Source organism: Procambarus clarkii, chromosome 51 (genome assembly GCF_040958095.1).
Source record: "Procambarus clarkii isolate CNS0578487 chromosome 51, FALCON_Pclarkii_2.0, whole genome shotgun sequence".
In the NCBI taxonomy this organism is placed as follows: Eukaryota; Metazoa; Arthropoda; class Malacostraca; order Decapoda; family Cambaridae; genus Procambarus; species Procambarus clarkii.
In genome coordinates this window covers 12030771-12042995 of record NC_091200.1, presented here as the reverse complement: position 1 = coordinate 12042995, position 12225 = coordinate 12030771, and the positions used below count along the sequence as shown (strand labels likewise).

General features: G+C 39.9%; 1 protein-coding gene across 1 annotated transcript; it reads left to right on the top strand.

Annotated features, from left to right (window-relative positions):
• The first annotated feature begins 4781 nt into the window (after positions 1-4781).
• LOC138351903 (uncharacterized) lies at positions 4782-9264 on the top strand. Its single transcript, XM_069304011.1, has 2 exons — positions 4782-5687; positions 6181-9264. Exon 2 carries the CDS (start codon positions 7243-7245, stop codon positions 9262-9264), a length of 2022 nt encoding a protein of 673 aa, XP_069160112.1. The 5' UTR covers positions 4782-5687; positions 6181-7242.
• The last annotated feature ends 2961 nt before the right edge of the window (positions 9265-12225 follow it).

The window sequence follows — 12225 nt, the reverse complement described above, 5'->3', positions numbered from 1 at the left end:
GTGTTCCGTGAATAAGCGAACTGGTGCCAGTGAAGATGAAATATAGTTTAATTTACCTTCCATCACAGACGTGTTCATTTATATGAAAAGCTAACACATATATAAACGTTCGTATATATATGTCCTGGGGACCATTCAGGCTTGTTCGCATTTGTGTTCCTCACGTGTGCCCCAAAGAATGAGGTGATTTGGTAAAATGCTATGCCCAAGATAACTATCCGAGTGCCGGCGGTGGGGTGGTTCATATAGCCTCGGCTATCACCTCATTATGTCCGGTCGTGATGGTCAAGTGGATTAAGGCGTCTTGTACATACCAGTTGCGTGGCTCCTGGGAGTATGGGTTCGAGTCACTTCTGGGGTGTGAGTTTTCAGTTGCATATGTCCTGGGGACCATTCAGGCTTGTTCGCATATATATATATATATATATATATATATATATATATATATATATATATATATATATATATATATATATATATGTCGTACCTAGTAGCCAGAACGCACTTCTCATCCTACTATGCAAGGCCCGATTTGCCTAATAAGCCAAGTTTTCATGAAATAATTGTTTTTCGACTACCTAACCTACCTAACCTAACCTAACCTACCTTTTTCAGCTACCTAACCTAACCTAACCTATAAAGATAGGTTAGGTTAGGTTAGGTAGGGTTGGTTAGGTTCGGTCATATATCTACGTTAATTTGAACTCCAATAAAAAAAAATTGACCTCATACATAATGAAATGGGTAGCTTTATCATTTCATAAGAAAAAAATTAGAGAAAATATATTAATTCAGGAAAATTTGGCTTATTAGGCAAATCGGGCCTTGCATAGTAGGCCAAAAACTGAGTTCTGGCTACTAGGTACGACATATATATATATATATATATATATATATATATATATATATATATATATATATATATATATATATATATATATTCCAAACTATATATATTCTCTATATATATTCTCTCTCTATATATATTCTCAATATATATTCTCTATATATATACCTCTATATATATTCTCTATATATATATATTCCAAACTATATATATTCTCTCTCTCTCTCTCTCTCTCTCTATATATATATATATATATATATATAGCGTCAGACCACGGAGGAAGAATTGAAACAGGAATTTTCCTTAAGTACTTTCGTATATTAATACATCTTCAGAAGGAATGATTTCCAAAGGCTTTTGCTCCAAGAGATAAAACCACGTATAATTAATAACGTACAAGAACGCGTTGCAGCACCTTGTCCTTCCCACTTACAGAACGCGAGAGATGGCGTCCCAAAAATATAGATTAAGTCATAAACTTTTGAGTCGCAGTCGAGGAAAAGTTCACAAAATTACATTCGATTGGCAGGAGGAAGTTTTGACAATGGCCGCCAGCTGGAGCGTGGCGCTGGAGACGTTTCTCTTCCCTGGTATAAAAGCCCCTTACTCTATAACAGAGTATAACTCTATATAACAGAGAATCTCTATAACAGAGATTCCCATTCTCTGTTATAGAGACAGAAAATGGGAATAAATGTTCAACTGATCGCCCCTTTTTACCCAGCAGTAATTGGAGACTTGGTTATAGACCGATAGCCATGTCGTATTTCAGGCAAAGCTTGTAGGGGTATATCTTGAGGTTATCTTGAGATGATTTCGAGGCTTAGCTTCCCCGCGGCCCGGTCCTCGACCAGGCCTCCTTTATGACACACACCCCCAGGAAGCAGCCCGTAGCAGCTGTCTAACTCCCAGGTACCTATTTACTACTAGGTAACAGGTGGCATTAGGGTGAAAAAAAACTTTTTACCCATTTGTCTCCATCTTCACCGGGGATCGAACCAGCAACCTCAGGACTGTGAATCCAAACCGCTGTCCACTCATAAGACAAAAATCGATTAAGGCCGCGTCTGGGATCCTCTCGGACGAAGGTTCGAACCCACGTCACGGCCCTTATGGATTTGTTTATAGATATATTGCATTTTTGCGATTTAGTTGCGTACTATTATTCTTGCAACGTTGGAAGCGTGTGCAACATCGCTGAAGATGTTGAGTCTTGAAGAGTGACCTGTGTCACTCTTCAAGAGTGACACAGGTCGGGAGAGGCTCCGTAGCACCACACAACTCAAGCATAGAGGATGGCGGATAACAAGCTTTAAAACCCACACTTAATTGCCTTGAGGGTCGTTAGGGCAGGTAGTCTCCACCACGGAATAGTGAGGTTCAAAGAGAATAATAGTGAGGGAGGGAGGGAGGAAGGGAGAGGATGTGAGGGGTGGAAGGAGCGATGGAAATAGAGAAGGATGGAGAGAAATGGAGAGATGATGAGAGTAAGTCAGGAAAGCAGGGAGGGAGGGAAGAGGGAGAGAAGAGGGAGGGAGGTTGGCAAGTAGGGACAAGGGCATCCAGTGAGGAAAAGTGTGATGGAGAGAGAGAGAGAGAGAGAGAGAGAGAGAGAGAGAGAGAGAGAGAGAGAGAGAGAGAGAGAGAGAGAGAGAGAGACAGAGAGAGAGAGACCGAGACAGAGAGCAAGAGTGGGGAGTGAAGAAGAGACAGTGACAACAGTTATCCAACAGAGCAGCAGCAGCAGCAGCAGCAGCAGCAGGAGGTGGTGGTGGTGGTGGCTGTGATGGCCAGCAGTTGGCATGGTGACCACACCAGCGCCAGGTGCGGCCAGTGTGGCAAAAGCTCACTAAGTGCAGGGGGGTTTGGTCATTCTCATCACAGTCTAGTGACTCCAGTCTGATGCTTAGATTACGCTAGTAGTTGCCGTCAGACGAGCACAACATGTTCAGCTGTGAGGTCAGGACTGGTGAGGCAGGGAGAGGAGAGGTGAGAGAGTAAGGGTGGAGGCGAGAGAGAGAGAGAGAGAGAGAGAGAGAGAGAGAGAGAGAGAGAGAGAGAGAGAGAGAGAGAGAGAGAGAGAGAGAGAGAGATTAAAGTGGGAAGAGATGAGGAAATTTAAAGCATATAGAGAGAGAGGGGCAGAATATGAGTGAGGGGCAGAATATGAGAGAGTGAGGGGCAGAATATGAGAGAGTGAGGGGCAGAATATGAGAGAGTGAGGGGCAGAATATGAGAGAGTGAGGGGCAGAATATGAGAGTGAGGGGCAGAATATGAGAGAGTAAGGGGCAGAATATGAGAGAGTGAGGGGCAGAATATGAGAGAGTGAGGGCAGAATATGAGAGAGTGAGGGGCAGAATATGAGAGAGTGAGGGGCAGAATATGAGAGAGTGAGGGGCAGAATATGAGAGAGTGAGGGGCAGAATATGAGAGAGTGAGGGGCAGAATATGAGAGAGTGAGGGGCAGAATATGAGTGAGGGACAGAATATGAGAGAGTGAGGGACAGAATATGAGAGAGTGAGGGGCAGAATATGAGAGAGTGAGGGGCAGAATATGAGAGTGAGGGGCAGAATATGAGAGAGTGAGGGGCAGAATATGAGAGAGTGAGGGGCAGAATATGAGAGTGTGAGGGGCAGAATATGAGAGTGTGAGGGGCAGAATATGAGAGTGAGGGGCAGAATATGAGTGAGGGGCAGAATATGAGTGAGGGGCAGAATATGAGAGAGTGAGGGGCAGAATATGAGAGAGTGAGGGGCAGAATATGAGAGAGTGAGGGGCAGACTATGAGAGAGTGAGGGGCAGAATATGAGAGAGTGAGGGGCAGAATATGAGAAAGTGAGGGGCAGAATATGAGAGAGTGAGGGGCAGAATATGAGAGTGTGAGGGGCAGAATATGAGAGTGAGGGGCAGAATATGAGAGAGTGAGGGGCAGAATATGAGAGAGTGAGGGACAGAATATGAGAGAATGAGGGACAGAATATGAGAGAATGAGAACGAGAGAGGAGGTCGCTCTTACATTGGGTTATCAAGGTTATTGTGTTAGTCTCTCATGTTAAAACATTGTTAAGGTTAACGACTGTTTAAGGTCAAGGTACCTTTAATCCAGTCTTCAAGACAACAACACAAATCTCTATGAACTTGTCTTGAAGGATGAAGAACTTGTCTTGAAGGATGAAGAACTTGTCTTGAAGGATGAAGAACTTGTCTTGAAGGATGAAGAACTTGTCTTGAAGGATGAAGAACTTGTCTTGAAGGATGAAGAACTTGTCTTGAAGGATGAAGAACTTGTCTTGAAGGATGAAGAACTTGTCTTGAAGAGTAACGAGGTCAAATGTCATAATTATACTAATAATAAAAAATAGAGAATATTCCCCCCAAAAAAATATTCGTCATTATTTTAAGGTTCGTCATTAGCATTCGAACTGACATTCGCTAATAAAAAAAAAGGTAAGTGAATAACTCTTGAGTGTTTAATGTTAAGTGCAGACCAAGGACAGTGCTGACGTCAGCAACACAAGGGGGGGGGAGTGGGGGGGGGAGTGGGGGGGAGTGGGGGGGGTGGGGGGGAGTGGGGGGGGGGGGAGTGGGGGGGGGGGAGTGGGGGGGGGAGTGGGGAGGGGGGGAGTGGGGAGGGGGGGAGTGGGAGGGCGGGAGGGAGATCTTGAGTGTAAACACCCCCAGACTTGGCACGTGCCCCTCCCCTGGCCCCCCAACCCTATCGAGGCCGATGCATAGAAAATGGGGGAATATTTGTGAGCCGCTACATTTAATGGTAGGTGGCATTTCTACCGTTGGTTACCAAAAACGTACAAAACACGACCTATTAGTTGGAAGAACGGTGTGGGAAATTTTTACCCACCATATCTAATAATCATCTAAGAAATGTATAATTTCTATATCATATCTAAATCATATCAAAATCAAATCTAAATCGTATAAAAATCATATTAGAATCATTAAAGATTCATTTTATAGCTTGATCCTGGATGACAATGGCACCATGAACACGTACGCAACAGGGGCCCTTTTGATGCCTACGTGACTTTGTACATGATTTCTCAAGGATCCAGAAGCTTCTAGAAGGACTTCTTAATTAAAAAACTATTGGAACATTGATTCAACATCCGGTAGGATTAAAAATCGAATCCTTAATAAGATTCAGTGGTACTTTCAAATACTACTTATAATCTTTAAATCTTATATCTAATTATATTATAATCACATCTTATCTTAATCATAAGTCTAGACTGTAAAAATAATCAATCAATATTCATAGAAGGCTACCGTGCACAGAGAGCATGGCAGGGCGATGGGGGGAGTGAAGCGCCCACCAACAAAGCCCAGCGGCACTCCGCGTTTGTTTACAAATGAGTGAACAAGTGACTGATCCTTAGCGAACATTACCAGCTCAAGGACACCTTATCTAACATTTTTATCGCCAGTGAATACTCTCTAGAACTGGGGGAGTACCTGGACAATATCTACAAGGAAAATCCTGGAACATTACATAAAATAAGAGTGTATAGTGGAGATCACGGTGACACGGTTTCCTCCACCTTCATTCTTTATCTTTATCAACTCATTCTTCTGCAACAGCAGGGACAATCACGTAGCAACGCTACCAGATCATCATACAGCAACGCTGTAGCAAAATATCGTGCCTAAACTCAACAGGAGAGTTAATCAGTCTGGCAAACTTGTCAGACAGGCACCCCGACTGGCAGAGAAGTATATTGAAGGTTATTTGGTATATGATTGGCCAATTGTATGCTTGTGTAGCTTTAATATCCTATAAATCTGTCTGTTGGTTAAAAAGCGAGGCTAAGCCTCACATTTCAGTAAGTTTATTAAAATTGTAGTGTAGCTGTGAATCTTATCCAAGCACTGAACCTCATGAGTGTCCATTCTGTCAGAAAAGAATTCAGCCTCAATAAGTAAAAACCTCACAAGTGTCCATAGTTGGAAAAGATTCAGTCAAGCTAACTGTATAAACTGAATATGTCTGCATATATATTTGAATATATAAATTAAGTTATCAATAGCTTGCTTAGTTAATTTTTAAGTTATCATATAAGTTCATTTAATTGAATATAATTTCTAGTACTAAGTTAATAGTATTAAGACTACATTTAAGGTCATTTATTATACTTTTACAATTTAATTTGTTGTTTATAGTATAAGTACATATTGGCTGTTAAGTTATGGTGCTAGGTTAGACTATGTATGTTTAAATCCTTGATTTAAACAGAGCCAGTGTTCAGTCAGATAACTGAATTTATTAAATCTTATCCTTGTATAAAATACAAGCTGATGTGAGATCCCTGTCTACAGGTGGATTGGAACTTCTATCAACATAGTCATTCACCCCACCTGTCCCTTACAGCCCACAGTTTGTCATTAGGAAAAGAGGATCTAGGATTTACAACCCTAGCTAGAGATTTTAGTTGAATTAATTTGCAGACAGTAATTTTTTAATTTAGTTCAGTACAAGTCCCTGGTAGTCTCCTCTTATATCAATCCCAGCAGGTTTTTCCCACATTAATGGTCCTTCGAACCTAGATAATAATGGTCCTTTATACCTAGATATTTATGATCATTCGTTTACCGAATATTTCAGTGCCAAATAGATAAGAAACTTCTTGATTTTGCATTGGAATAATTCTTACATATTCTAGCCTAACCTAGCTATCAGCCAATATTTATCATAGCTATATATCTAAGTAAACAAATAGTTTGCAGTGGCTTAAGCCACCATATCCATTAACTAGTAAGCATTCATAGCATACTAATATTGGTTTGTGTTAAGAAACCACAGTACTTAAGTATATCAGTGTCACAGACACAACTGCATCTTAATCATAAAATACCATTATCTACCTCATTGTGGTAACATTACATATATATTTAAGTGTATTATCTTGCATTATCTCTAATCTACTGATTTTCAGAGCTGCTCATTACATAATATTCTTTAAAAAAGTGTTATCATCACTGTAAGAGCATTCCTTACAATCTAACCATAATCAACTATATCATACCCTATTCAAGGTAAAACCAGTAGACATTCTACTGTATTTTATCTAACAATTATTATGGTAACAGATTTTGTAATAACTTTGCAAAAATAGTGCCATTTACTATTTTTAAAAAATTATTACAAGATTTACCAACTTGGTGCATTCGTGCATTCGGGTCACAAATCAAATTATTACAGTACTTTTGATAATTGAACACCTGCTACAACCAGATTCCAGGGAGGAAATGAAGGACGATCTTTGGAATCATTACCTAAGTAGACAGGAAAGCTCATTTATCAAAATACATTAACATCATACATATTTATCAGAAAAAAGAGAAAAATCTTGGAATCTCCGAAACTCGGAAAAGGTCAAAATGGCTAACAGTGTTCCACCAGCAGCTGAAACAGGAAATAGGAGGACACTTAATGGTCTGCAAAATCACCTAACTCAACTGATTGACAAATGTCAAAAGTTGGCTAGACAACCATCTCCTGATTTAATAATTCTGAATACCAGAGTAAAAGCAGCTGTGGATAAGTATGAACAAATCAAACGCCATGCAGAGATTTATCTAACAGAAATGGCTAATGCAGATTTAACCCGAAAGGAACTTCAGGAAATTGTCGTTGAAATGACAATGTATGAAGATAAAATCCAAGATCAACTTGATCCTTTAATCAAACAAATATCTCAAGCAGGAACCCAATCCAATGTGAGCTCATCCACTCAACAGAGCAATGCAACTATAACACATATAGCCGCAGAGCTCCCAAAGGTACAATTACCATATTTTGAGGGCAAGGATGAAGACGATTGGGATACCTTCTGGAGACACTTTGATTCTATAATAAACTCCAAGCCCTCTCTCAAAAAGGCGACAAAGTTTCAATATTTGCAAGGCCAGTTACGGGGAGAGGCAAGGCAGGTCATTGCTAATTTGTCATTAACGGATGATGATTACGACCATGCCTTACAGTTGTTACAAGATAACTACAGTGATAAGGAGACTGCAATTGCACGTCTCTCGTACAAATTATTGGATTTACCCTCTCCAAATAAAAGTTATGAGTCACTACAATCATTTCGATTGTCTATAGAATCAATCATCAAAGCCCTCAGTACAAAAGTACCTGTAGGTGATGCAGAGTGGCTTATAAAGTTAATCATTCAAAGGAAACTTCCAAATGAGGTCATAGACAGCCTATGCACTCATTATAACACCAACATCTTATCACAAAGCCAAATCATTGATGGACTTCGAGCTTACGTACAAAGATTACGAAGCCGAGGAAAACTTAGATCTCAAGAAAAAATCCCCAAAAGTGAATCCACGGACAAAAATAAAAATGTCCAAAATGGCAGTCAAAAATCAAGGCAACAAAACTCTTCTGCAAAGTGGAAACAGAATAATGTTGGCTCTTATGCTATATCCCCCACAGTTAACAGAACTGTAGGAAACCAAGCTCCTAAGACAGATAAGACAAAAGGAGCTACAAGTGCCCCAAAATGTTTATTCTGTCAAGAAGCACATACCATTTATCAATGCACAGTTTATGTAGGCCGTGCCAGTCGAATCGATCGACTGAAATCTCTGAACAGGTGCATCCGTTGTCTACGGAAGCACGATACAAGTGAGTGTATCACTCAATTGCAGAACTGCCAATGTTGTCATAAAAGTGTACATCACACAGCACTCTGTGGTGATATTAACACTCAATCCAGATCACAGACTTCCAATAATGAACCTGCATCTCAGGCAAAGCCCAAAGATGATAATACCACAACAGCCGTACAATTCTGTACAGTAATGAGCAATGTCAACGACTTGGATACAGAAATTGTTACAGCAGCCATATTGCCTACTGCACAGCTAGAACTATGCAATCAAGGAATTTGTATTCCAACTAGAGGCTTTTTTGATCAAGGGTCACAGAAAACCTTTATCAGTAAACAGATGGCAGAAGATTTACAACTTAAATCTTCAAAGCAAGTATCTACCTCCATATCAGGGTTTTTTACTAATTCTGGTCGTAGAACCTTTCCAGTAGTAAAACTCAATGTCTGTCTAGGTACATCCCAAAGGACAGTAGAAGCCATAGTAGTTGATAAAATTCCTACTGAAATGGAAGTGACTGGTCTGACAGCAACTATTAAATTCCTAAAAGAAAAAGGAATCCAATTAGCAGATCCTCTACTCGATTCTGACTACATAGGGGATATCGGAATCCTGATTGGAGCTGACTACTATCATCGATTCATTCTAGGATCAGAAGAATCTATGGGTATGAATATACTCAAATCAGCAGGAGGCATATTGATGACAGGACCTATACTAGATCTTGAACCTTCAACTCCTGAAAAATCACATCATACAGAAACTGTAATAGTGGCATGACTAGGCAAAGAACAGTCACCACTTAAAATCCCCCACATGATTGATGATGGATTGGAATCTGTACCTCAATTGTGGGAACTTGATGCCATAGGAATAATTCCTGAACAACCAAGTCCTGATGATGTCTGTGCATATAATCAATACTTAGAAACTGTACAGTACTATGATGGACAGTGCTGGGTAAGGCTACCATGGAAAATCAACCATAAAACCTTACCTACCAATTATCACATGGCTTATAGTCAATTTAAATCTCAACTAGCAAAGCTAAGAAAAAGGCCTGAGCATTTAAAACTCTATCATGAGATTATTGCTCAACAATTAAAGAATAAATTCATCGAAGTCGTGAAACATGACAATAAGCAAACAGGCCATTTTTTACCACACATGGCTGTAAAGAGAGAATCAAAAACAACTCCTTTACGGATAGTTTTTAATTGTAGCTCTAAATCTGGACCCCAAGGAACCAGTCTAAATGATTGTTTGCAAACAGGTCCAAGTCTAACTCAGAAATTGTATGACATACTGTTGAAGTTTAGACTTAACAAATATGCGTATTCAGCAGATATAAGTAAGGCCTTTCTAAGAGTTGGCTTACAAGAAGAAGATAGAGACTTCACTAAGTTTCTATGGGTAGAGAACCCAGAAGATGTCAATAGTCCTGTAGTGACTTTCAGATTCTCTTCAGTTCTTTTCGGCGCGACAAGCAGTCCATTTCTATTGCAAGCAACTCTAGATACTCATCTGAAGAAATCATCAAGTCCCTGTAAGACTGAAATCAGTCAAAATCTATATGTAGATAATTTTCAAGGGACAGTTAACAGTACTACTGAACTGTTACAATTATATCAAGAGGCTAACAAGGAACTACAAGGTGCAAACATGCCACTACAATCTTGGGCCTCTAATAATGCAACATTGAATAATCAAATAGCAAGAGATTACCCTGAATATCACGTACCAGAATCACAAAAGGTGTTAGGCATGGATTGGGATTTAATCTCGGACACAATATCGATCAAATCTGTGCCAGTAAATTACAACATCACTACAAAAAGGGATTTGCTTTCACAAGTTAGCAAAGTATTCGACCCACTTGGTCTACTAAATCCTTTGACTATCAAGTGGCGTTTATTAGTGCAAGAAGCATGGAAAGCTAAGGTTAGTTGGGATGATCCACTACCAATCCAGTTACAAAAAGCTTGGATGGAAGTGGCTCAAGAACAAACTTTAGTTGAAAAGATAATCTTTCCGAGACACATAGTCGAGGAAAATGAAGAAGTATCACTACATGTATTCGTAGACTCGTCAGCCAAAGCTTTTGGAGCTTGTGCTTACTTAGTGACTTCTAATCAATCATATCTTATCACCTCTAAGGCCAGAGTCGCTCCATTAAAAAAGAGGACTTTGCCTCAGATGGAACTAACAGCACTGCTAACTGGAACACGCTTAGCAGTGCATATCAAACAAGTCTTGTCTACCATGAACATCAAAGATGTCATTATATGGTCTGACAATGAAGCTGTCTTACAATGGGTACGAAACGACAACTGTCCAACTCCATATGTAAAAAATCGCGTCTCGGAAATTAAAGAAATTTCCGCAGGCTTTCAATTGTTGCATGTACCAACAAAGGATAATCCAGCTGATCTCTTATCAAGAGGTATGACATTTAAACAGTTTGCAAAGGCAGATATTTGGTTTCATGGGCCTCGATGGTTAGTGAATGGTAGTTGGCCTGAACAAAAGCCACACGTCATTACGACACAAACCATAACTACCACCAGGCAGCAAGCTCAAATATCAGTCTTGGATTGTACTCGTTACTCCTCGCTCATCAAATTAATCAATGTAACACAGAACGTGTTTCATTATCTCAGGAAAAAAGGTATAAAATACACTTTTCCAGATGCACTTATCTATTGGGTAAGACAAGCCCAGAGAGAAACTTATGGGAATAACTATGAAAATCTTCCGCATAAGTTAAAACACAATCTCGGTCTGTGGATAGACCAAGAAAATCACAACATTCTGCGTTGTGGAGGGAGACTTAAACACGCAGATATCAATCTAGATACCGTGCATCCATGGCTTTTACCAAAAAATCATTGGATCACAAGGTTGATTGTGTTACATACACATCAACAAATCATCAAACATGGAGGAGTGTTAGACACACTCACACAAATCAGACAGCAGTACTGGATTCCTCAGGGAAGACAGTCAGTCAAATCAATCTTGAAGAATTGCATGATATGCCGAAGGTACGATGCAAGAACTTGCTCTTATCCAGGGCCACCACCCCTACCAAAGGAACGAGTGGTCCATCTACAACCTTTTGAAACGACAGGAGTAGATTATACAGGAGCAATATATCTAACAGGGACTGCAGATAAGCAACCTATCAAGGCATACATCTGTCTGTTCACCTGTGCTACCACCAGGGCAGTACATCTAGAGGTAACACCCGATATGACTGCTCAATCATTTATTCAAGCTTTCCGCAGATTCGCAGCACGCCGATCATGCCCTAAGCTGATGATTTCAGATAACGGAGCAAACTTGGTAGCTGGAGAAGCATGTCTACGGGAAATCTGTTCCCATCCTGCAGTTACTTCCACACTGGAACAGCGTCATTGCAGATTTATTTATTTATTTATTTATGCATATACAAGAATGTACATAAGGAATGTGAGGATACAATTATGGTAATTACAGTCTTGTAAAGCCACTAGCACGCGCAGCGTTTCGGGCAGGTCCTTAATCTAAGAAAATTTTAAGGAGGTAAATACTTGCAAAATTTATAGACAAAAAAATGATAACAGATTACATGGAATGAAAAAAAAAAAGATGAGAGAAAATTATAGGTACAGTATATTAAAGCACATAGGTAGCTATGATTGATTGCAATGACAGCTTAAAATGGTAGTTGACAACAAATTGGTAGGCACAATACAGCAG

What these genes read in the sequence shown, in the direction of transcription:
- LOC138351903 (XM_069304011.1), top strand. Translation starts at nt 7,243, where the DNA reads ATGGCTAACAGTGTTCCACCAGCAGCTGAAACAGGAAATAGGAGGACA.